The 26,187-nt window shown below is 39.1% G+C and overlaps 1 protein-coding gene across 1 annotated transcript in view; it reads left to right on the forward strand.

The window, feature by feature from the left end:
• RGL1 (ral guanine nucleotide dissociation stimulator like 1) overlaps positions 1–26,187 on the forward strand; it is a 117,901-nt gene that overhangs the window by 24,349 nt on the left and 67,365 nt on the right. The window contains exon 3 of the mRNA XM_046682269.1: positions 12,477–12,685. Coding sequence (XP_046538225.1) covers positions 12,477–12,685 — 209 coding nt within the window. The remainder of the gene's footprint in view (positions 1–12,476; positions 12,686–26,187) is intronic.

The following is a 26,187-nucleotide window of genomic DNA, read 5'->3' on the forward strand; positions in this document are numbered from 1 at the left end:
TTTAAAGATTTCACAGTCTGGTGGAGGATTTGTGAGTAAACAAATGCTGACAACCTACTATGGAGAATGTGTGGCTCATACTGATAGAAATGCTGCAGGTGTTTCTGTCGGTGTCTTTGGGGGGCAGATACACTCATTTTTTTGGAGAATGTGCCTAGGAGTGGAATTGCTGAGTCATAGGATAGGCATGTTTAGTTTTAGTAGATACTTGGGCTTTATTCTAAAAGTAGGACTTATGCTTTAGAAAGAACATTTTGCCAAAACTAGAGGAAAATGAGACTAATTAAATGCTTGTTACACATACCTTGTTAAGAAGTGAGATCTAGGGGCAGGCCCCGTGGCTGAATGGTTAAGTTTGGGCGCTCCACTTGGGCAGCCCAGGGTTTCGTGGGTTTAGATCCTGGGTGCAGACGTGGCACCGCTCATGAGGCTGTGCTGACGTGATGTCCCACATAGCACAACCAGAAGGACCTACAGCTAGAATATGCAATTGTGTACTGGGGGGCTTTGGGAAGAAGAAGAAGAAGGGGGAAAAAAAAGAAGATTGGCAACAGATTTTAGCTCAGGTGCCAATCTTTAAAAAAAAAAATCACACATACCATCAGGAATAGGGTAAAAAAATTAAAAAAGAAAAAAAAGAAATGGGATCTAAATTAAGGCAGGACAGTGAGGACAGGGAAGAAGAATAGGATGGAAAGCTCTTTAGGGAATGGGTCAGGTTGGATTTTGGAGGTGAGGGGGAGAGAAGCTGGGAATAAGGATGATTTGCACGTTTATGACTTGGACCATTAACTAAGTCAGAGGCTAGAGAAGGGGTGAAATTTTAGAGAAATACAATGAGTTTCTTTTTGTACATGTTGAATTAGAATTCCTTCTGGATTATCCAGGTGGATGTGTAGTAATTGGAAATTCAGGTCTAGAATTTAGAAGAAAAGTCAGAACTGGAGATAAAGATTTGGGAGTTAATATAATATTTGTGTTAAGTGAAACTGTAGGGAAATATGTATGGGATGGCCAGAAAGAGAGTAGAGACTAAAGAAAAGAGGTTTGAGGTTAGAAATGGTTCCATATTGATGGTAAGTGAAGGACGAGGAACGGGTGATCAACCTGTAGTATCGCACGAGAGCCTTGTGGGAGATGAGATCGAGTTCTGGCTAAGTGTGACTCTGGGTCCAGACCGTGTGGATTTGAGTCATGGTTTCAGTCACTTTTTTAGCTGTGTGCACTGGGACAAGTCACTTAGCCTCTCTGAACCCTCAGTTTTCTGTAAAATGGGGATATTAAATTTATCTGCTGTATAGGGTTATCATGGGACACACACAAAGTGCTTAGAATTATTACTTGTTGTTGATAAAGTGATGTTCAGAAGCAAAAGGGGCAGAGTTCCAAGAGGGACTCGTTAGTGCCGGTTCTGTAGAGAGAACCACAGTGGTAAGTGCTGAAGCATTTCCATGGGATTGACAGTCAGGTGGGTAACGAATAATGAGGGCAGAAGTAAACTCCATAGGCTAGTGTTCGTCCCTTCTTGTAGGAAAACTCGTTGAATTCCACAGGATAAACACATAAGAAAGATCACATGGTTTGCTTGAAAGCATCTCAGGTTATTGACATGAATGTTAATAATACCTTAGTTTATTATCTAGTACTTTATCTCAAGCAGTTCAAAGCATATCCCACATTTTTTTGGAATCGTCCTCACAGCATCAAGGCGAATTAAGGAAGGTAAATGTAATATTGTTCCAAGTTTACAGATGAGGAAACCAAGACTAAGAGAGGTCACATGGCTTTGTCTAACCTTGTGTTGGTTAATCAACTTCTCCTTTATCCTGTAAATTAACCTTACTCATCTTTGTTTTCATGTTGTCAGGCACAGTATTTCTCCAGGGGTAATGGGTGGATCTTCTGCTTTTAGAATCACCTGGGATGCTGGCTAAAATGCAGATCCCTTGGCTTTATTCTGGGTCTACTGATCAGAGTCTCTGGAACGTGGGCTCAGGAATCAGTGATTTTTAACCAGCACCCCAGGTGATTCTCTTGACAACTGTTTAGTGTATTCAAGGAAACAGACAAATAAATCCCCAAATATACATTGGTTTTAGTGACATTTTCATGAAAACCAATCTTAAAATATTTTATATTCAGTAAATCAAACAGCTGTAACTAAAAGTTTAGAACTTTTTCTGAACATTGTCTGATTTGTTATCTTTGTGAGGTTGAGTAGTACCTTTGGTTAAAAGTAAAACTGATTTGGGGCTGGCCCATGGTGTATTGATTAAGTTCATGTGCTTCACTTCACTGGTCCGGGGTTTGCAGATTCAGATTCCGGGCATGGACCTAGCACCACTCGTCAAGCCACACTGTAGCAGCATCCCACATAAAATAGAGGAAGACTGGAGCAGATGTTAGCTCAGTGGCAATCTTCCTCAAGCAAAAAGAGGAAGATTGGCAACAGATGTTAGCTCAGGGCCAATCTTCCTCACACACGCACACACAAAAAGTAAAACTGATTTGACCTATACGGATGAACCATACAATCCACTGGGCTGTTACCAAAGCACTGCTGGAGGTGTCACAAAGAAGCTATGGCCAAGGACTGTATGTGTGTATATATATATATATATATATATATATATATATATATATATATATGTATTTATTTGCTTCAATTTGGTCAATGGTCCCATCTGCAATTACTATTTATAGTTATATAGTATTGATTAGAAAGAGTTGCTCTGCTCTATTTTCATAGCTTCTATCTATTTGCGTGTGATGATGATATCAGCCATCTCTCTCTATGGTATTTCTAACGGAGCCGCATAAAACTCTGAGGATCAGGTAACTTGAAGACTCTGACTCTAGGGCATGGGCTCCGTAAGAGCAAGCCCAGGTCCGGTTGGTGATGGCTCGTGAATCTGCTTTCTTCTCCTTTAGTTGTAGAGGAGATGGATTCATCTGTGTGAGTTGGCATCTTGTCTCTCTGGTTCTTTGTTGTTACCTCTGGCTTGCAGCAGCCACGTAGTGGAGACTCAACAAATATTTGTTGAATGAATGAATCCACTCAAGTGTGTTTAGGAACTCACAAAAACGACTAAATTAAAAAGAGTTATTCTAACCCACTGCTGAGATAAACATAAGGCACTAACACGTACTCGCTGATTAATTGAGCTCGAACTAGAAGCAGAATCTAGTCTATGCCATTTTTTCTCCTGCCTGCCTTCCTTATTGATTCTCAGAGTTGCAAGAGGTCTTTATCCCCATCTGTTCTGAAATGCTCTCTGTAAGGCCCTGCTTTTTACCTGGCATTTATTTAATTTATTAAATATGTACTAGGTATTAAGCTCTATATGTCCCTTTCCTTCCATGCCATTAAATGAAAAAATTCATATTCATATTATAATTTCTGCTGTTAGGTTTTTAAAGATGACAGCCCTTCATGTCCTTTATAGAGTCCCTTAGCACCGCGTGTGGGTTCTTTGCACAGTGGAAGCTCTTTTGACATCTGACACCACGAGTGGGTCATGAGCCATGGGGATGAGAAGCATATTACTAGGAGGATAAATATTTTCTCTACAACTGACACACCTATCTTTTTACATGTATTTTTGTCACATTAAAATCTAGTGAACAAGATGGTTGCTTTTTCAGTTTCGGTTCATTTGGAGAAGTTGGATCTATGTTTTTGCCAGCTATCAGTCCTTTCTATACTCTATCTTTTCCTTTATTTGTTTTTTGTTAAGTGTTAGCATTTACAAACCTGCCACTTTGTCTGGCTGTATCCCATAATCAATCATGTCGTCATGCTGCTTTCATTTCTCTTTCTTTCTAAAAACAGAAGGAAAGTGTCTCTTGACTAGAGAGACTTATAAACCTAGCAAGTGGGAAAATTAGTTAATAATCTACATATCGGAGAGGGACATGAGTGCTCCCTGTGGGTTCAATTTACTCAGTTAAGAAACTGTAATAATGAGGGGGAGGGGTTTTGTTTTCCACCAAAGAGGATGTTTGGCACTGAAGTAGTATTTTTTCCTTCTTAGGTGTTAAAGATTCCCATCAGTGTCAGGAGGTAAGAGGCATAATACCAGAGAGCATTTGATGTGTTAAGACCTAACTTTTGGTGAAAGTAACTGGGGTAAGGGAAAGAAAGGGAAAAGAGAGGATTTTAGTATTATGTACAATATTTTCTTTTATCTGTAAAATCCTGAAAAGTTCTTGTAACTGTTCAACATGCCTTCAGATCTATTGTCTAATTTTATCTCTTTCTTAGAACAATCCTATGAAGTATGGCGATTCTGGGCTGTTGAGTTCTGATAGTCTTGGATGTACAAATAAGGAGATTGAAAACCCAATGCTGTGTCGCTTAATGTCTTAACACAACACACTGTAATAGAAAGACAGGGCTGCTTTATATCTTGACTCTGTCAATTGTGCTAATTGGCTGGGTAACTTTGGGTGAGACCCCTTGCTTCTCCAAACCTCATTTTCCTCAAATAAAGTGAGAATAATTTCTATCCCAGAGGATTGTTGTAAGGATTCAGCATCTGACCTGTAAGTGCTCAGTAATCATCTCTTAACCCTCTCTTGTGTTCCTTTTCACTTAGGGCATAAGGATGGTTTTCTTAGAATTAGTTTACAGCTTATGAAGAGGAAAGCCTATTACTAAAAAGAAGCCAGTTTACTTCCGTGTATCTTTCAGAGAGATGTACTCAAGATAACTAAATTCTTCCTCCTACCTTGCCCCAGATTTGGTCACCTGATGGTATGCTTGAAAGATGCCTGCTTGCTCCAAAGGTGGGCAGGTCTACAGGCCCATGATCTAGGAATATTACCTGTGCCAAACCTAGCACTGAGGGATACCGTACTTGCTGGAGGCTGTGTCCCAGAGCTTTCTGGGAACCGTAAAGTTAAATTTTGCATTTGAATTTATAAGTCCATGTAGACTTTAAAGATTTGGTTTTGGAGGGGAAAAGAGCAAGCCGAACAGAGTTATTACTTGAATTCTGAAATCCAGGGAAGTAATGATTTTACTGGCATTTTGATAATGAGGCTTTGATTTTTATGCTTAATCGTTACAATAGGTGATAATAATAGTGGGAACTAAATGTTTACTTTGCTTAAAACTGAACTAATCCCATAGGAAGGTGGAGAGGATAAGAGATTCCTTAATATGGTATGCAGGATAAGAATCAAACTAATGACTAAGTTTGGAAACATCAGGCAGTCGCCACGCCCTGCCTTTCCCCCACCCCCTTGCCCCCCAAGGATTGGTGAAGGAAAAATCTTTAAATCTCACAAGGAGATAAAGATGGAACTGTCTCTGGGATTTATGGTGGGCTGGGAAAGCTTCTGGGCTGTGAGGAAGGCTGTCCATTCATAGCAGGCTTCATTCACGGAGAATATTAGGTCACACAGAAGCTCCCTACCCCCTGCTGACTTTTTCAGACAGAGGTTGGCTGTGTTTCACAAAAACAGAATGAATTCTAGAAAGCCAGGGCACCTGTTAACCTATGACCTCAGGATATGAAGACCTTGGGCATTTGAAGCTCTGAATGAGAGAGAAAGGAGAGAGTTGTGAATTTTCTAAGTTCACTCTAGATACGAAACTGTATGCGATGAGTTGTGATGTTACTTGGCAAATGCAACGGTGCCTATTGTAGTTCAAACCTCCCTCCTCCCCTGCAACTCTAAATCCTCTCACTTCTCAAAATAGCATGTGATTTCTTCATTTTATGAAGTGGATGACCAAGACATTGAAACTTTGTTATTGCCCTAGGTCCCATAGTAAATTGGGCTCAGAAATGGAAATGGAACCCAGGTTAATTCATAACGTCTTAGTCATTAACATTCTGAGTTTCAAGCAGAAAAGTAGCGTATAAAAGTGAAATTATTTTATTTGAAAAATGTAGTCAGCAAACTCCCTGAAATCCACTTTAATTTTTGAATCTTCCTCCTTAAAGTCTTTGGACTCCTTAGCGGACCAGAATGTCAGAAATAAGGATTTGTGTCAGGGGAGATCAAGTCTGTTATGGATTAACATTGGGCCAAGCAGATTCACAGCCAGGAGGATTGCTGTTTTTTAGGAGATGGAAAACATAACTTCCTGTTTCCCCCAGGAGAGTTCCTGGACTCTATGGGGGTGATCTAGGAAACCCTGCTGAGACAGGATGGCCGAGGGGGCTGGAATTTCTGTGTGATAAAACACTAGCCATTGTTTGTTATTACAGCTCCCTTAGAATTTTCCTGAGGATGAAGGGTACTCATCATAGAAACATGACCACATCCTAACATGTGGCTTCAAGCAAAGTCAACTCTTGGGGATCTTGTAATTTTTTTAGAGCACATTCGTTTGTCATGCACATGCTCCTCTCTTCTTCCTCCACATATCTACTTTTTTCTTAGTTCAGAGGCATCGTTGTCTGTCTTCTGTGAGGTCGAAGATCATGACAATGCAAATGCCTTAATTGTAGTGGACACAAAGAGAAAAATGTTCAAACGGTATGAACGTTTCTTGAAATTACCATTGACATAATCTGAGAGGGACTCCTGGGCAGTGGTGTGCTGATAAATCAGCTCTCCCCAATAAAAGCCCTGACTTGTAGCCAATTTGCCAATTTCCGTGTTATAAATATTCTACCATGGCCAAAGTCACGATAGCAACACAGTGTCATTGAACATAGAATTGAGAAGGAGTGTGCACAGTTGGCTTTTGCAAGCTATGGAAGCTGGCTCCAGCACATTCCTGGCTAGACCTTGATATGTTTGCATAATTAGATGGAAGGTACATATGTTAGCATATATATGAATCTGGCAGTGAAGATTTCTTCTGGGTTCTATGCCCAGAAATTCTACCACAGATTACGCGATGTGTAAATTTGCCACGTGACGTCTTTGTTCTTAGAACCCTCTTAATTTTAGTACTCTTCCAGATGCTGTCCTTGGCCCTCTACTCTTCCTGTTCTACACACACTGCCTGGAAGAGTGAAACCATTTTAATTATGTAACTTCTATGTGTTTCCATCTTAGACCCCTCTTCCCAACGTTTAGATTCTAACTGCCTGTTGGACTGTACCATTGGAAAATCCCAAAGATACTTCATTTCTAGAGTGGAACTCAGTACCTCTGCCCCAGGAAATCTGGCTTCCACTCCTCAGTTTTCTTTCATATGAGTGGCACCATTATCTAGTCATCTACACTAGAAATCAGGTAAAGATTCCTGATTCTCTTTTCCTTCATCTTCATCCTCTGCATCCAATTAATCACCAAGTCTTGACAATTCCTGAATATTCCCTAAATTTGTCCCTCCACCCACCACTTTCTCTATCCCTATTATCATTGCATGAGTTAAGGCTCTTACAGTTGCTTGTCTGGAGTATGAACAATTTTCCTACTGATTTTCTCAACTTTAAAACTTCCATCAAATCTATCCTCCACACTGTGATTTCTCTGACTGTGCTTAAACCCAAAGGGAGTGGAGTCTAAGCTCCTTGGGATTCAACCTGAGTCTTCCATAATGAGGTAGCCTCCTGCTGACTTCTAGCCAAGCAGTTCATTCCCTGTGTCATGTTGCTCCTGCATCCACATTTCCCCCCTTACACCTCTTTTCTTCTTAATGCCTTTGTTTGTCCTGGTCTCTTTGCTTGCTATGTCCACCCCAACGTTGTTAACTGCTACTCATAATTTAAATCCCAGTGCAAAGCATCACCTACTCAGGAATCTTTTTCTGATGCTGCTCTATGCCAGGTCCCTCCTGGTTCTTCCATGATATCTGCCTCTCTCCCCACCATTCTACTCACATGGCGTCATAGTGATTTCTTTGTGTCTGTTTCCTCCACCAGACTGAACAGCCTGAGTGTCAGAACTGCGTGCTATTTACGTTTATATCTCTATTACCTTGCACAGTGCCTGGCACATAGTACTGTTTGGTGAATGTGTGGCTGAATAAGTAAATGAATAAATGAAAGAGAGATCTCTTCTCTACCCTTTGTTTGCACTTAACATAGGGTTATCAGACGTAGCAAATAGAAATACAGAATGCCAAGTTAAATTTGATATTCAGGTAAACAAGTAATTTTCCAGTATGCGTAAGTCCTAAATACATACTTATGCCCTCAAATTACTCAATTATTTGTTATTTATCTGAAATTTGAATTTAACTGGGCATCTTGGCCACCCTAACCTAGCAAAAAAGTGAGTTCTCACCCAAAGTAGAAGTTCACACAATGCAGAAGCTCACACTGAGCTTGCACCACATGCCCTAGGAGTTTGTAGAGACTGTGCCTTCCATCTCTGAATGTCCCATGTGTAAATAGCTCACTATACTCAGATGCACTGGCTCTGCCATGAGGCTCTGCTGTGTGCCATTACATACGTGTGGCAAGGACATTTAATCTATACATATTTGGGCAATATGAACAGACAGTCAGAGCTTATCTGTGAGTCATCTCATGGCATTTCCTATACTGCGATGGTTTCTTGTTGCTGGGTGGTGGGTGTAGGGCATTTTAAAAGGAAGTGTAAAATGTACCCTCGGCGTTCTGGCGTGAATGTAGAGATAGCAGTGTGTACCTTCTTAAAGCCTACAAAACCTTGGATATGGTTTAGATTTTCTTAGGGAGTTATGGCTGGGATAGTACTCACTATTTACTTTTCTGCTCAGGCCAGGATGCCTGAGAACTGCTGTACTGAACACTCAGTGTAGCTTGGAGAAGGTCTCCACTCTACTGAGTGTCTCCACTCTAATACTGTCTCCACTCTAATGAGGCTGTTTACTTAGCACATTCCTTATTAAAGTATCAGATGACTAAAGTATTATTTTGATTGAAGAAAAAATTCTTTTTTTCAAATTAGAATCACCCAAGTTGTTAACAGTTTTAGAAGGTGAAAGAGTATATTTCTTCATGACTGGAAACAGAATTGAAATATGGCACATTTCATCTCTCACATTCTCTTTCTCCTGTCCCCCTCATGCCAAAATGGAGGATTATGGAAGTTCTACGGCTAGGACAGTTGGGCAGAGTTTTAGATATTTACCCCATAGGAGTCAGACATGTTCTCTTAGGAAAAGCTGAGTTCTAATGGCAAAAAGATTGGCCAGAAAAAAATCATGAAACATTTTTGTGGCCTCAGTATCATGATCTTGTCAGTAAAGCGATGGTCTCTGATTAAATCCAGATTGAGCTGTTTCCTGTTAGCGTGCTAACCCAGAGGGCAGGCGCAGCCCTCCATGTCTTGCTCTCTAAGTCTGGGTTATTAAACACTTGTCTGCCAAGCACCACCCCCCCCCAACTTTTCTTTTAAACTAGGATTCTAATGTATTGAGATATTATAAACAAAAACAGATCCTAAAGTCTCTTAAAAGGCTATGTAGCTATTGAATGTTTTGCTGCAAAAATGAAAATAGAATAAACCGGAGAACGGTCTGACCATAAGGCATAGAATATTTTTTTGTGTTTCACTTTTGTGTAATTTTATTTCAAAATAATTCCAGTAATAAGCAGATAAAATGTAGTCTATTTGAATGATGGTAAATTAGAACTCATCTTCAGGAACCTGGTCTTCCCCCTGCTACAGCAAGTAGATTTTAGGGCGCTTAGCAAACGTGCAGAAGATGACATTAAGCAAGTGCTCTGACACTTTAATATGCGTTGTTAATTTTTGTGAGAATGATTTTAGGCACCAGAGCAATTCTTCTACTTCATTTTATGATATTGTCATTGATGCTCACTCATTGCACTTAGAATCTAAATGTTCGAAATATTTTATTAGCTGTTCTGATAGCTCAGACATGGTTCTTCCTAATGTACAGATGCAAACACTGAGGAACAAAAGTGCTTAAAGGGACGTATTGGGATCAGGCATGCATATTGAGATTTTTTTCCAGAGTAGAAGGAGGAATGAAAGGAAGCAACTGGGTTAATGAGAAACATGAGCCCGTTCCCAAGGGAGAATCTTGGCTTCCTGCCAAATCTGCTTTCTGGCAGGAAAAGGGACCCACTTCATCAGGTCCTTTGACAAGCTTTTTTCTGTTGTGTTTGAATTTTTGGCCACATCCACGCTCAGGGAAAAATTAGTTCTTTTAAATAGTTATTACTTTCAATGAGAAAAGATTTAGTTTTAAGGTGAAATTTGCATTGTGAGTAAAATAAAAATCATCAAATTACAAAATTGTTTGTAAGGGAGCCCTGACGTCATCACAAGGTAAGGAAGCTAGATTTAGAATTAGAGTTTGAATATCCCTAGAGACTGAGAAGCCATCCCTGTTGTTGTGTTGTTAACATTTGACATTGAAGTACGTTTTTTAGCTACTTCTTTTTAATATAATCAGGCTGGGAATTATTTTGACCAGGTCCTTTGAAGTGACAAAGTAAAATACACAAAACATCCTAAATTTTGGTATTAAGAAAGAGATTAAAGGAATATAGAAGTTTGAAGATAAAAATCAACATTAAATTTTACAATGTCTTGATTTTTCTTTTTTTCTAAGTGAAAAGTGACAAATGTGAATCAAGTTTTAAATGCATCACAGTGACTTGACTTACTAAGCTAACACTTCCCAAAGTGCATTCATTCTAATGTTTTGCAAGGTGCTCTAAGAATAAAGGGAAATCTATTTGGAAATGTCATATACATATCCTTCTCTTGGAGTTTCATAACATGTTGGCATATTAAAGACTTTAAAAAATTCTGCAGTAAAGAAATGTATTTGACTTTGTTTAACCCTGTAGTTCCCAAACTTGACCCCAGAACCTTTTGTTTTGCCACCAGTGTTATACAGCACACACTCAGGGCAACGCTGTACCAAGTAATTAAAAACGTAGACTTTGAAACCATATATCTTTTTCATTTATTATTCCTGGTTAAAGTTAATTGAAGTTCCTGGGAGACAGATGGATACTGTCAGGCCTATTCTGAGACTACATATAGGGTGATAAAGAACAATTGTTATGCCATGATCTGAGTCAACAGTCCTAAGAGGCCTAAAGAGACTTTTGGTATTTTGCCTGAACTAGATCCCTCTGTTTAGTAAACTAAAAGTATCTTTCAAAAATTAAATAAAGACATAAAGTCGTGTACCACATAAGCTGGAGTCTTAATATTAATTCCTGTTAGCAGTGAGGCCTGCTGACATTAAGCTATTCCAACCCCTTCTGAAAGCGATTACAGCCTCTTTGTTCTTACTGAAAGCAATGTCACCGGCTAATTTCCTTCCAGCGGTTTAACTTCTGACAGGCCAGGTGAAGAGAAAGCAAACGTGCAACTTGGTAAGCAAAATGTCATCATGTGGAGATTCAGTTGTCTCTTTTTTTTGCCCTTCTTCTTTAATTTTCATGTCTGATTATTTCAGTTTAGGAGAATCTGATATAAAACAATTCAAACTTACAATTCAGAGAGATTGCCTGGTGATTGTTTGCATCCCTTAGAATGATTATTTGCTTTGGAAAAAGATCCTCTTGGTAGGTCATCTTCCCTGGTGCCTATGAAGGACAAGTTAAACTTTGAAAATTGCGTCTCTATATAATTTGTTAGACAGAGATTTATTGCAGAATGTAAGGCTCACCCATATTTTTCTCCAGTTCAGTTCTCTTCCCTCATACTCAATTTTTGAGCTTTACAGATTTCATCCTAATCAATTCTTGTGTATTATGGTTTGTGTCTCCAAGGTGCAATTATACCTACCAATATCATTCACAGTTTCATTCTCACGTGATTGCTACTTCTCATGAGCAAATATCTTCTCTTGTCTCCAAGTCTGCAAGTCTCTAGAAGACAGGTCATGTACCTACCCACCCTTAACATTACTCCCCAGAGATTAGCCCAGTGCTGCTTATTACAGGTAACTCTCAGTCAACTCTGCTGATTGCTGATGATATTGTCAGAAAGTATATTGCCTTCCATGGACTGGAAGAACAGCAGATCATGGTCAGATCTCCGTAGATTTCCATGGAGAACATGCTCCTACCCTGGCTGATTTTTTAAGCTATTAACAAATGTCAGCTGGCTCACACAAATCCTAACAACTTAACCATCAGCTCTCTAAAGCCAGTATGAGTCCGCTCCAGCACCGCACTGTAGGAGCTGTCTTTAAGAATGAGTCTGAAAACATAACATGAAGCAATACAGAGGAAATGATTGATAACATTTGCTAAACTCAATCCGGGGGTCATAGAAAACATCCTTGATAAAATATGCTGGCAACATGGTTCTTGATGGGGAGTAAGCAGAAGCAAATGTAAGCACGAAGAAGTAATACCTCTACTTCTAGAGAGGAAGGGAACACACACGTACACCCAGACCCAGGCGCCCCCTCTCTCCCCAATTCTGCTACACTCACAGGTGAGAGGATTGCCTTCCGTGACTTGTAGGGAAATTAAATAAGAGCGAGGGAAAACATGACAGGCCATGCTTCCACTACTTCAGTGTTTTCAGTTTTACTTTAAGGAGTCATTTCTCCTGATCTTAATCATGAATTTATTGTACAGGTTGAAGGGGACCAGCTGCCTCCAGGACACACAGTCAGTCAGTACGAGACCTGTAAGATCAGGACCATAAAAGCTGGTACCTTGGAGAAGCTTGTGGAGAACCTGCTGACGGCTTTTGGAGACAATGACTTTACCTATATCAGCATCTTCCTGTCAACGTACAGAGGCTTTGCCTCCACTAAAGAAGTGCTGGAACTGCTGCTGGACAGGTAAGAGTCTGAAGGCATGCGGGAGGTGATAGCCAGGTGAGGCTGTGTGCCGAGAGAAGGTTCTGAATCTGCTGTGCTTGGCATGCTGAGGGAGATGCATGAGGAAGGATTAACTGGGACGAAGGTTCTTCAGGAGCCACTTTATGCTCTATTTCTGGTAAAAATGTCTCATGAAAAATCTATAAAAGAGGAGTACATACCATAAATCTAGACTCACTCGTTTATAGATTTCAGTTACTATTTGCTACCCTAAAATTTTCTCCATATTTTTATAATTGTGTATAATTGTAGTAAATAATCAATTAACCAGGAATCTTACTGGATTGTGAGAATTAAATGTGCTAATATGTGTGGAGTATGGAGCTCAGTATTAGACCCATAGGAAGCAGCTAATGAACAGTGGCTATAATAATGATGACGAGGATGATAGTAACTATTAACAATCACCGTGCATCATCTGCTTTATGGAAATGCACGTGGATATCATCCTCGATCTAAGTTGTTACGTCACATGTTACATAAAGTTGGGCAGAGTCCCTTATAATTCACACATTGATAATTATGTTTCCTCCATAGGTTTTGTTCCCCCATTATGTTTTGAAATGTGAAAGATATTGCTAGAATGCCCTCCAGAAAGTTGTACCAACCACACTCCGGTCTACAGGGAATGACAGTGCCTGTTCCCTCTCTTTGCCCAGGGCCTTACCAACTGGGCATATTTTCATCTCTACCATTTAAACCATCTCTACCATGACCTGTCCATTGAAAAATAGCTCATTGTCTTTAAATTTATGTTTCTTACATTTATGAGTGAGGTTTAGCATCTTTTAAAATACTTATTGGGTATTTGTGTTTTCTGTGAACTGTCTTTTCATATCCTTTACTTATTTTTATTTCGGACTATTGTCATCTATTTAATGATCATCTAATTATAACTCTTTGTATATTAACAAAATTAGTTTTTTGCTTTGGAAATATTTTTCCTAATTTTTCCCTTGGCTTTTAAAGTTGTTTATTAATATTATTTTTTATGAAAACATTTAAAACATTTTTATGCAATCATGTGTATCAGTCTTAAGAAAGGTCTTTAAGTTCTATTTCAGTGTGAATAAGGTTATTGGTGACAGTGGGTTTTTCTCAAGATATTTTCCTCATATATGAATATAGAGTGAAATCTTTAGGATCAATGGTTATTAATATGTTCATATTCAGGAACATTCACAAAATGTCTGTCCTTTATCATACATTGATCTGGTTATAACTCTGGACTTGAACATAGGTTGAGCGTTCTGCAGTTTTCTGCATAGCATTACTTAAAGTATTAAGCTTGAAGTATAAACCTGTGGGCTTAGTGAGTCATTACTTTCATGATTTGTTTGCTTGTATAATATCTCACACCTATAAATAGGACCTGAAGAATTAGATGAATTTCTTTTAGCTATTTCACATTTATAAGAAGGATGCAGTATGCTGACTGTTGGCAGGCAGTATGAGAAAACAGGTCAACACATCAAAAACTCCTACAAGTTTTTTTGGAATTGGTAACCTCTTCTACTTATGGGGTAACTCCATTGATAATAGGCCACAGATGTCCATATCAGGAAAGGAGTGCACATGAATTGCAGCTGTTCATCATAAACAGTGGGCATACACACAGGAACTACAGTGTTTAGTCTACGACTCGTATACATCCAGCTTTTATTTAATGATTTTTTAAAGTCTTTGTTGGATTTTTAAAATATTAACTAGGTGACAATTATTAAATAACAGAATCAACATGAATTCAAATTACATTTAATGCTACCTGTCATTTAAGTTCTAACTAAATGAAGAGTTAAGATTTGTCTTGACCCATTTGGATGGGCCGAAGCTTGGCCTTGAATTCAATCTCATAGTCATATCCTTTGCTTGCTTCTGAAATGAATGGAATCAGCAAGTACTGAATGCCTGTAAAATACCCAGTGCTCTGCAAGACACCAGATTGATGAAACAAACATAAGACTTGGTTGGTTCTCGCGTTTGTGGTGAATTTACTGAGAAGCTGCTGGTACTTAACCTCCAGGGCCCCTCACTTGCAATACCCTCTACATAATTCATGTTCATAATTTTGTGGGGTTTTTTCTTAGAGAGGACCCCTCAAATTATGTATGCTAGCACCACAAAACCTGGATCCACCCCTGAGAACTTAATATTTTACTGCAAAAGATAAAGCTTCCATTCATAAAACAAGTAGACAACCACTTAAGACAGTGTAAAAATGAAACTCTAACATGTTTTGCAGAAGTTCAGAGAAATGAAACTCATTTATTTTTGCTTCCTTTGCAGAAATTTGGATTTGTCCATGTATATACAAACTTCAACATGACCGCTTCCTCACTCCATTTCCTACTCACACTTAGATCTTGTGGCCTGATGTTAATCTTTGTTTGATTTTAACCAAAATGATTCTGTGAAACACTGGGTTCTTAAATTGGTTATTGGGAGTTTTAACGTCTATAACTGGGAGGTAAGCAGTTAAGTTAAGCACGAACTTACCTTTTCTGAAGATAACCTTGATCTACTATTTTCATGTTAGTTAATTGTGGTAGACTTGTTTGTGGGTCTCTGATGTGATTTTTTTGTAATGACTTCTCTTGGTTTCTTAATAGTACATTGCTTACCTTTTGTGAAATTAACACTGAGAAGTTATTATAGGATGTGCTAATCCTAACTGGTCAAGAATGGATTGAAGGCAGATGCTGTAGTGTTTATTTCCCACCAGAGAAAAGCTTATTTGAAGTCAAGCTTTGATTTTCCTTAAGACTTCCAATTATGTGGCTTTTCTCATATGGAACTGTTTGTTTGCTTTCTGTGATTTTTAAAAAAAACTTTTTATAATTTTTTCATTCTGCTAATGTGAGCCTTCATGATTGACCAATAGATGGTTGTTTGAAGACATGTATGGCTAGTTCCATGTGTTTGCTTTATCCCTTACTTGGGGCAGTCAGCAATTCACAAGGAATGCTGTTTTCTGTGCTTCTTGCCCTGGCTCAGAGTTAATTCTAGGGCTCATTGGCTTCCTTTTAACCTAAGGGAAAGTTTTTGAATTGTGGCTTAGCTGTTTGTGTTGGGGCTTTGAGATTTTATTTTCTCTGACTTCAAACGTAAGTTCCACTTAAAAATATATTCTTCCCACCATACCATTGAAAAAAGTAAGGGAGTTGGGTACCACTGAAAATACCCAACCTCAAATGTAGGGAGAAACCTACTTGCAGAGCGATTCTTGCTGAGAACCATGAAATGTTTATACAAATATCTAGATTTTTCTTCAGGGAGCTGCCACATTAGCTGCTTTGGGGCTATTTCTTAATCATTCTCTCTTTTTCTGATCTGCATATCTGATATCAAAAGTAAGCAGATTGGCAAGGACAAGCAGCAAAATGGTGAACGAAAGTCTCCGGAAACTTGCTAAGCCACTAATGGGACTCAGGTCACAGTTTGGTAAGGACTGAGCAATAATCCGAATTATCCCTTCATTTCAAGAAACGTGAATTCTCCTAATGGAGGACTTTTGGAAGAGATAAAGGTTGAAGCCATCCATAAAAGTTAAGCTTTAGAACCAATCTGACTTGAATTTGCTTGCTTAGGTCACAGAGAGGAGACTAATTCAGTGGGTCTTTGAACTTATTTCTTCTTGTTTGTCTCTTTCTGCTTTTTCTCCCCAAATCTCCCCGGTACATAGTTGTGTATTTTAGTTGTGGGTCCTTCTAGTTGTGGCAGGTGGGACGCCGCCTCAGCGTGGCCCAACGAGTGGTGCCATGTCCACGCCCAGGATCCAAACCGGCGAAAGCCTGGGCTGCCTCAGCGGAGCATGCGAACTTAACCACTCGGCCGTGGGGCTGGACCCTGAACTTATTTCTTCTTGCCATGCGTTTTCACAGGCTTTATGTCATTTAACTCATTTTTCATTACATTACCCCCATGTTTACAAATGAGAAAATTGAGGCTCAGAAACAGTCAGGAAGTGGCAGAGCTGGAATTAAAACCTCCCTCTTCCTGACTTGGAAGGTCTTTCCGAGCGTACCATATCGCTCCCAGGATTTGTTAATGCCATTTTTAAAGGAAGGGATGATTTGGGAATCCCCTCAGCTATCCTCTTCTCTACTGCCTCAATTGATTTTCCTTGGAAACTGCGTTTCCTGAGGGATACTCCCTTCACACAGTTGTGGGCAACTCACTTGAACGTCAATGCTCCTATTCATTCGTATATTCAAATGATATTCACCAGATGTTTAGTATGTACCCTGTACTGTGCAAGGTGCTGTGTATATAATAGTGGACATGATCTCTGCCCTCTTCATGCTTAATGACTAGTGGGGGAGAGTAACATTAAATCAGCATACAAATAAATGTATTTAACTAAAATTGATACAATCCTTGGGAGATAAGAGCAAGGTTCTATGACAGAGACAATCAGAGAGGTTTTTTGGGGAGGATATTACCCAAACAAAACTGGATGTTGGCCAGTGACCTTAGGTGGTTAGATAGGTCGTGAGCCGTGAAGGACACTGTTGGGTTTGTATGTGTGGAGTGTTCCTATTTATTTGATGTGCTCAGGCCAAATCCTGTGACCTGAATCCGCTGCTTCCCAAAGAGGCCTCTTCCTGGAGGATAGGGGCATAGCAAATGAGAAAGCTTGGGAGGAGTTATGCAAACATCTGACCACTATAGGGGTGGTAATCTTAAATCCATGCTTTAGGACACCTGGAGCAGTAACACTTTCATATGTAAAAGGTGATGCCCCAGTAACCAGCAAGAATGGTGCTGCCCTTGCTCATGAAGCCAGTTCCTCCACAGCATAGACAAGAGTCGATCTCAAATAAAGCTTGAAAACATTTTATTTATTTCCATAGACTTTCTCAGAACTGCCAAACATGCTTCTCTTTCCTTTCAGAGTTTTAGGATACTTCATGGGAAAAGCAGTTTTCCTTCCTTTTAGTCAAGGATGCTGGATCATATGGGAAGAGTATATTTAGTTTTGTGAGAAACTGCTAAACTGTCTTCCAAAATGGCTGTACCATTTTGTTTTCCCACTAGCAGTGACCGAAAGTTCCTGTTGCTCCACTTCCTTGCCAGCATTTGGTATTGTCACTGTTTTGGATTTTGGCTTTTCTGATAGGTGTGCAGTGGTATCTCATTCTATTTTAATTTTCAGTTCCCTAATAACGTGATAATGAACATCGTTTTCATATGCTTACTTGTCATCTGAGTATCTTCTTTGGTGAGATGTCTGTTTAGGTCTTTTTCCCATTTTTTAATTGTGTTTGTTTGTTTTCTTATTGTTGAGTTTTAAGTGCTCTTTGCATATTTTAGATAGCAGTCCTTTATCAGATTTGTTTTTTGCAAATATTTTCTCCCAGTTTGTGGCTTGTCTTCTCATTCTCTTGACATTGTCTTTTGCAGAGCAGAAGTTTTTAATTTTAATGAAATCCAGCTTGTCAGTTTTTTCTTTATTAGTGCTTTTGTATCTAACAGGTCATTGTCATACCCCACACCATCTAGGTTTTCTCCTATATTATCTTCTAGAAGTTTTATAGTTTTGTGTTTTACATTTAGTCTGTGATCCATTTTGAGTTAATTTTTGTGAAAGGTGTAAGGTCTGTGTCTAGGTGCATTTTTTTGCACGCAAATGTTCAGTTGTTCCCTCACCCATCATTTGTTGAAAAGACTGTCTTTGCTCCATTGTATTGCTTTAGCTCCTTTCTCAAAGATCAGAGGACTATATTTACTTGGGTCTATTTCTGGACTCTCTGTTTTGTTCCATTGATCTGTTTGTCTGTGTTTTCACCAATACCACGTGGTCTTGATTACTGTAGCTTTATAGTAAGTCTTGAAGTTAGATAGCTTCAGTCTTCTGACTTTGTTCTCCTTTGATATTGAGTTGGCTATTCTGGGTCTGTTGCCTCTCCATATAAACTTCAGAATCAGTCTGTCAATATTCACAAAATAGCTTGTTGGGATTTTTTTTCCTCTTTTTTTTTTTTTTTTTGAGGAAGATTAGCTCTGAGCTAACATCCACTACCAATCTTCCTCTTTTTTGCTGAGGAAGATTGGCCCTGAGCTAACATCCATGCTCATCTTCCTCTACTTTATATGTAGGATGCCTGCCACAGCACAGCTTGACAAGTGGTATGTAGGTCTGCACCTGGGATCTCGGGCCACCAAAATGGAGTGCATGAACTTAACTGCTATGCCACCAGGCCAGCCCCAACTTGTTGGGATTTTGATTGTGGTTGCATTGAATTTATATATCAAGTTGGGAAGAACTGAAATCTTGACAGTATTGAATCTTCTTACCCATGAACATGGAATGTCTCTCCCTTTATTTAGTTCTTCTTTGATATCTTTCCTCAGAGTTTTGTAGTTTTCATCATATAGATCGTGTACAATTTTTTAAATTTATACTTAAGTATTTTGGGGGGTGCTAATGTAAAGGGTAATGTGTTTTTAATTTCATATCCCACTTGTTCATTGCTGGTATATAAGAAAGCAATTGAGTTTTGTGTGTATTCTGCTATCTTGCTATAGTCACTTATTAGTTCCAAGAATTTTTGGTTGATTCTTTCAAATTTTCTACATAGACAATGATATCATCTGCAAACAAAGATGGTTTTATTTCTTTCTTCCCAATATGTATACCTTTTATTTCCTTTTCTTATCCTTTTGCGTTGGCTAAAACTTCCAGTATGATGTTTAAAAGCAGTGATGAGAGGGGACATCTTCGCCTTGTTCCTGATCTTAGTGGAAAAGCTTTGAGTTTCTCCCTGTTAAGAATATTAGCTGTAGGTTTTTGTGATGTTATTTATCAAGTTGAGGAAATTTCCCCCTATTCCTAATCTGATGACAGTTTTATTATGAATGAATATTGGATTTTGTCATATGCTTTTCTGCATCTGTTGGTATGAGCATGTGATTTTTCTTCCTTAGCCTGTTGATGTGTTGGATTGCATTAATTGATTTTCAAATGTTGAACCAACTTTGCATACTTGGAATAAATCCCACTTGGTCATGGTGTATAATTCCTTTTTTTACTTTGTGGCATTTAATTCGCTAATTTTTTTTGATGGATTTTTGTATCTATGTTCATAAGAGAAATTGGTCTGGAGTTTTCTTATAATGTCTTTGACTGGTTTTGGTGTAAGGGTAAAGCTAGCCTGATAGAATGAATTAGGAAGTAGTTCCTTTAATCTTGTCTTCTGGAAGAGATTGTAGAGAATTGATATAATTTCTTCCTTAAGTGTTTGGTAGAATTCACCAGTGAACCCATCTAGACTTGGTGATCTCTGTTTTGGAAGGTTATTATTATTGATTCAATTCCTTTAATAAATACAGACCTATTCAGATTGTCTATTTCTAATTGTCTGAGTTTTATATAGATAGGAGTTTCTGACCTACATCATTTTTCTTCTCTCTGAAGAACAACTTTTAACGTTTCTTGCAAGGCAGGTCTACTGGCAGCAAATTCCCTCAGTTGGTATTTGTCTGAGAGTGTTTATTTCTCTTCACTTTTGGAAGATTATTTTTGCAGAGTAAAGAACACTTGGTTCGTGTTTCTTTTTCTTAACATTTTAAATATTTCACTTCGCTCTCTCCTTGCTTTCACAGTTTCTGAGGAGAAGTCAGATATAATCCCTATCTTTACTCCTTTGTAGGTAAGATGTTTCTTTGCTCTGGCTTCTTTCAAGATTTTTTTTCTTTACTTTTGATGTTTTAATGTTTGAATGTGATATGCCTGGTTGTAGTGTTTTTGGTATTTACCTTGCTTGGTGTTTTTTGAGCTTCCTGGTTTTGTGTCTGACATTAATTTGGGGGAAATTCTCAGTCATTATTTCTTCAAATATTGCTTCTGTTCCTTTCTCTCTTCTTCTTTTGGTATTCCACATGTTACACCTTTTCTAGTTGTCCCGTATAGTACTTGTATTCTGTTCTGGATATTGTTGCCTTTTGTTTTTTTTTCCCCTGTTGTTCAGTTTTGGAAGTATCTATTTTCATATCCACAGGCCCAGAGAACGTTTCTTCCGCCATTTCTAGTCTACTAATGAACCCATAAAAGGCATTCTTCATTTCTGATACAGTGTTTTTGATCTCTAGCATTTCTTTTTTGATTCTTTCTTAGAATTTCCATCTGTCTGCTTATAGTATCCATTGGTTCTTGTATGTTGTCTGCTTTTTTCATTAAATCCCTTAGCACATTAATCACAGTTTTTAAAAACTCCTGGTCTGATAATTCTAGCATTCCTGCTATATCTGACTCTGCTTCTGATGCTTGCTTGGTCAGTCTCTTCAAAATGTGTTTTTTGCCCTTCAGCATGCCTTGTAATTTTTTGATGAAAGGTGGATATGATGTACCAGATAAGAGGAGATTGGCCTTTAGTAATGTAGTTGTAATGTTTGGGGTGAGCAGGGCAAACGTTCTGTAGTCCTATGATTAGTGGTGAGACTGTGCCCCTGGGCTGTTAACATCATCAGTCCTTCTTAGTTGTGTTTTTCTTTTCTTTCCTCCCTTAGGGAAAGGATGCTAGGGGCGCCTGGAGGTGGGTATTTCCCTTTCCCATGTGAAAGGCTAGAGAAGGCTAGAGTTGGGTATTTTCCTTCCCCTGGGTAGGTTAGGCTCTGATAAAACTCCAGCAGGTTAGACTCTGGTTAAGTAGTTTGTCCTGAGGGCAGGTGTTGTTAAGAACAGAGCGCTCTGCTGTGTTTCAAAATGGCTTCTTCTCCCCTTCCTCTTGCTGGAAGCACAAGGAGTTTTTCACCGATATTTACTGTGAAAACCTGGTCAAGCTTCTGGAGGTAAAACTCGCAGAAGTGTGGAGGCCCGTCTGTGACTGGGTCCCCCCCCCATAGTTTTCATCTCTCAGGCTTGTCCACACTGAGCCCCCAGCACTTCATCAATTCCAGTTCAGGTTTTCCTGTCCTGGCACAGGTTCCCATAGAGATTTCTGCTCCGATAGGTTGTGATTCTCTGTTTCTCTCTCTGTCTCTCCAATTTAGGGGCAGCAGTTTGCCGTTTGACCTCACTTCTCTGGTGGATCTAAGAAGGGTGGTGGATTTTTCAGTTTGTTCAGCTTTTTACTCATTGTTAGTATGGAGTGGTGACTTCTAAGCTCCTCGCATGCTGGACTGGAAACTGGAAGTCCTCTTTTGCCCATTTTTTAATCAAGTTGTTCGTTTTCATAGTGTTGAGTTTTTGTATATTTTGGATAACAGTTCTTTATCGGATATGTCTTTTGCAAACATTTTTTCCTTGTCCGTGGCTTATCTTCTCATCTTCTTGCCTGTTTGTCTACTTTAAAAAAAAACCTTTTTTCCCCCGGGAGCTGTGAGGTGGTCATAGTAAACCTCCTTTCAAATCCATTCAGCTCTCAAATGCTTTCTTAGCGTGAGAACCTGGGTAAACATTTTTGAGATGCATACAATATGTTCCAAATTACTTTTTGTTAAACCTCACTTAAAAATAATTGTTTTTTTTTTTATTTAGTTCTGGAGTTAGACTAGGCAGTTGCCAAATATTCCTAGGTTCGTGCTGGCATTCAGTAAAGGAGGTTCCTTCACATCCTTTTCTTTTAGTAGGAGGCAAGGTTTCTAATACCCTCCCTCCATTCTTCCAGGTCCAGGGAGAGGGTGTCGTGAGCAGAGAGCGCTCTAGGGAGCGGATGCTGAAATCTAACCTACTTAAAGGGCCTCACAGCATCTTCCATTGGTGACTGGTCTCTTATAGTAGCAACACATAGTAAACGTTCCTATTAAAATCATAATATGATTTTTCGTATGCTTTGTTTCTTCTCAGGTTATTTATGTCTAATTTTTATCACTTATTTGGAAAGTTTTTCAAAATAATGCCATACTATTCTTTTTATTTTAGTAACTCCCCTTCCCAACTTCACCAAAAATCAAATGGAAACAAATGGAGTGGTCCACCTATTGAGAGTTTTGTCCCACCGTGCTTGAAAAAGTTGAGATTTATTGGTCAGTTGGCTCTAGGATGCTCATCCCATTCATATAGTGGAAAAGCTTTCAGGAAGTCCTAACACTGCTTTGTTTCATTTTCTAGCTTAAAATACAGGCATACTGGATATCCTGACTAGAGTGAGAATTTCTTAGGCATTGAAGGCCATTTCTTAAGATTTTTCTCTAGCAGATGAGTTTAAATAGATTTTCTCGAAGTTTGAGTGTTGATGACCCCACAGGCAAGGAAACCCTTGGATGGTATATGTGTTACGGGTTAAAAAAAAAAAAGGCAGATTGTTGAAAGATAAATTGGACTCAGATTTTATTTCTTGTGACTATTAAGAAGATGAAACTATTTGCTGATAGAAGAGAAAAGGGGATTATAACAAGGGCTATGAGAATCTTTGGGTATTGAAATGCTTCTAACGTTAGAAAGAGCATTGAAAACTTTTATAGGGCATGTCCTTTATGAAAGGTCCCATGCTCTTGCTAGTTCATGCTTTATCAGGTGAATAAAAACAGTTTAGTTCACAAAACTATTGAAGATACAACATTTGTAATAATTTACATACCCATCTGTGGCAGGCAGAATAATGCGCCCCCTGCCCCCCAGAGATGTCCAATCTTAATCCCTGGAACCTATGAATATGTTGAGTTGCTGGTAAAGGAGAATTAAGATTGCAGATGGAATTAAGTTACTAATTAGTTTGACCTGAAAATAAGATTATCTTGGATCATCTGTGTGGGCCCAATGCAGTCAAAGGGTCCTTAAAAGTGTATGGTGGAGGTAGAAGCTAGAATCAGAGAAGAAGATGTGAGGACGGAAACAGGATCAGAGAGATGCTATGTTTGCTGGCTTTGAAGATGGAGGAAGGGGGCCATGAGCCAAGAAGTGTAGGCAGCCTCTAGAAACTGGAAAAGACAACTCAACAGATTATCTCCTAGAGCCTCTAGAAGGGAACACAGTCCCACTGACACCTTGGTTTTAGCCCAGTGAGACTTGTATTGGATCTGAGCTACACAGCTGTAAAATAGTAAGTTTGTGTTGTTTAAGCCACTAAGTTTGTGGTAATTTGTTGTGGCAGCAATAGAAAACTAATACAACATCAATAAAATATTTGATCTATTAGAGACGTTGTTCATAATTTGATAAGAAACAAGGCATTCTTATCAGGGAAATTTACTCCAAAGATCTAGTGCTTATGATCCGCTCCAGGAAACCGAAGGTCAGGTATTCATTCACCTTTGTCTTTATTCTGTCCAGGGCATCATGCCCTGTTCAGCCCTGGTTCACACACTCAGCTCTGGGCAGCATGGCCAGAACAAAGGACATGGCTTAGCATCAACATGACAAACATTGTTATCTTTTCTCCCTGTAACTACACCATTGCTTTGGGTTAACCAGAAAAGTTTAATTTGGTGCTGCTTGAGAATTACGTCTAACCATAATCACATGAGGGAAAATAGAAATAAGTTCTCTTCCCTGCTGGATTAGTTGTCTTTCGTAAATCTTTATTTATTTTTGCCGAATGGACCCGACTCTCACCCGGCAGCACTGTGGGAATTCTCTGTGGGAATCTGCGGTGACTGCAGAACTGTAGCGTTATGGGATGGTGGTGATGGTTCTGTTAAAGTGACAGTAAAGGGATGCTGTTGAAGACTTCGCCTCCAATCGTGGCTAGGCTAGCTTTCCTTTCTGAAAGTGAGGTAAAAATGTTCCTATCAAGTAGCTCTTTTTAAGTTTCATTTAGCAAAGTGAGGCAGGACATGCAGTTATCCTTCTTTTTTAGAAAAGAATACCAAATTGCCCAGCAGGTTTTTAAAAAATGTTCTTTTGTTTGGAAACCACAAAATGAATCTGACAAAAACTTAAAAGCAAGGTGCATATATTCTCGGTGGTAACTGGAAAGTTTTAAATTCAGCTTTGATAATCTAAAGCAAGGATTTTGACCATTTTCCATCAGGTGGTGGGAGGGATTGATCACAAACCCCTTTAAGAATCTTCTAAAAACTATGGGCCCTCTTTCTAGGAAAAAAGCACATCACCAAATTTTGCATACCGTTTATGGATTCCCAGATTTCCTTAAGTTCATCCAGGGACTCTTGTTGTGATCCTCCAGGCAAAGGCTCCCTAGTGTGGGTGGCAGGGGACACGTAGGTGGCCCGTATGAGTGAGAGGAGGGCCCTGCTCCTAGCTTATAGTATGATGGGGCAGATAAGTATGGTTCTGAAAAGCAAGTTCATTAATTTCATTTAAGTAAATTTAATGGTTTTAAAAAAGATGTATCTCTGAATCTTTAAAAGGAAAAGAAACTGGCTGGTTTTGAGTTAATTTTGTTTTACTTATCAATTTTCTCTTATTGGACATTTCTTTTTTTCTTTACTTGTGTGTGTGTGTGTGTGTGTGTGAACTTAGCCCTTGAGAATGACATCAGGCCCCGAGTCCTGGGAAACAGTTCTTTTCCTTTTGGTCTCTACTGAAGTTGCCAGTAAGCAGTGATTTAGATAAATTGATGCTATATTGAGTTTTTGTAAGCCTAGGAGAGGAAAATAATCCTAAAAATGATGGGACACTGTGACTCTAACCTCATATTCATTTTGTACGGTTTCATGTAGCGTATTCCATAAGGTTCTTGAAGAGCTCTGCCGTAGAGACTTTTTGTGGTTGGAGAAAACTGACTACAGGCTTGCAGTGATTTGTTAATAATGTATTAATCCATGTTAAACCTAAGACAGATCTCAGCTTATTAACAGACTCCGTGGTTGTCGGAGTGCTCCTTACCCGCTGTCCTAACCCTGTTCCTCTGTTGTCCCACTGTCGTAGCATGCTAACAAGATGTGTTTGCAGTTGATTGTTCAGAATTGTTATGAAATAGAAGTGGAAGGAGGAGATACTAAGCCACCAAGCTCTGGTGGCAGAGAATGGGCCAGAGAAGAGAAATGAATGACAAGGACTTGGACAAGGAAAATAGAAGAAACCTTACAGCAAGGGTGTGAAAGCCATCATACTTAGAAATAACTTTGAATTTAGATGCGAAACAAGTTATAGCCAGAGACACTTTTTGTTTTCTTTCTCTGGATGAATACTCATCGTAAGATCTCCGTCCTTTTCTTGGTCTCCTCTTCAGACAGTTGTGGGTTGTTGGGCTGGGGGTGAAGGTATTATTCTCAAGGAAAACTTTATAGCATTTTTCAACGCTCAAGCAGAACAGAAATACTAGGCACTTCTTGCTGTTAATGTTGCCTTAACTCTCAGGGACTGCTATGAGAATTGAAGGGCAAGGAAGGTGGAGGGGCCTTCACAGCAAAGGCCTAGAGGGGAGCATGGCAGGTCTTTCTGGGTGTTTTAACCTTTTCTAAACATGGGAAAACTCTTCCTAGAGAACCAGACCTTATGAACGGAAAGCACACTGCTAGGTTCTCTACGCAGCTTTGCTGGCCCCTTCCTTTCTTACAAGAGAACAAGGAGTTTTTGCCTGTTGTCTTTGACTTTTGTCTTCTCCTTAAGTAACTAA

Source organism: Equus quagga, chromosome 13 (genome assembly GCF_021613505.1).
Source record: "Equus quagga isolate Etosha38 chromosome 13, UCLA_HA_Equagga_1.0, whole genome shotgun sequence".
Lineage (NCBI taxonomy): Eukaryota > Metazoa > Chordata > Mammalia > Perissodactyla > Equidae > Equus > Equus quagga.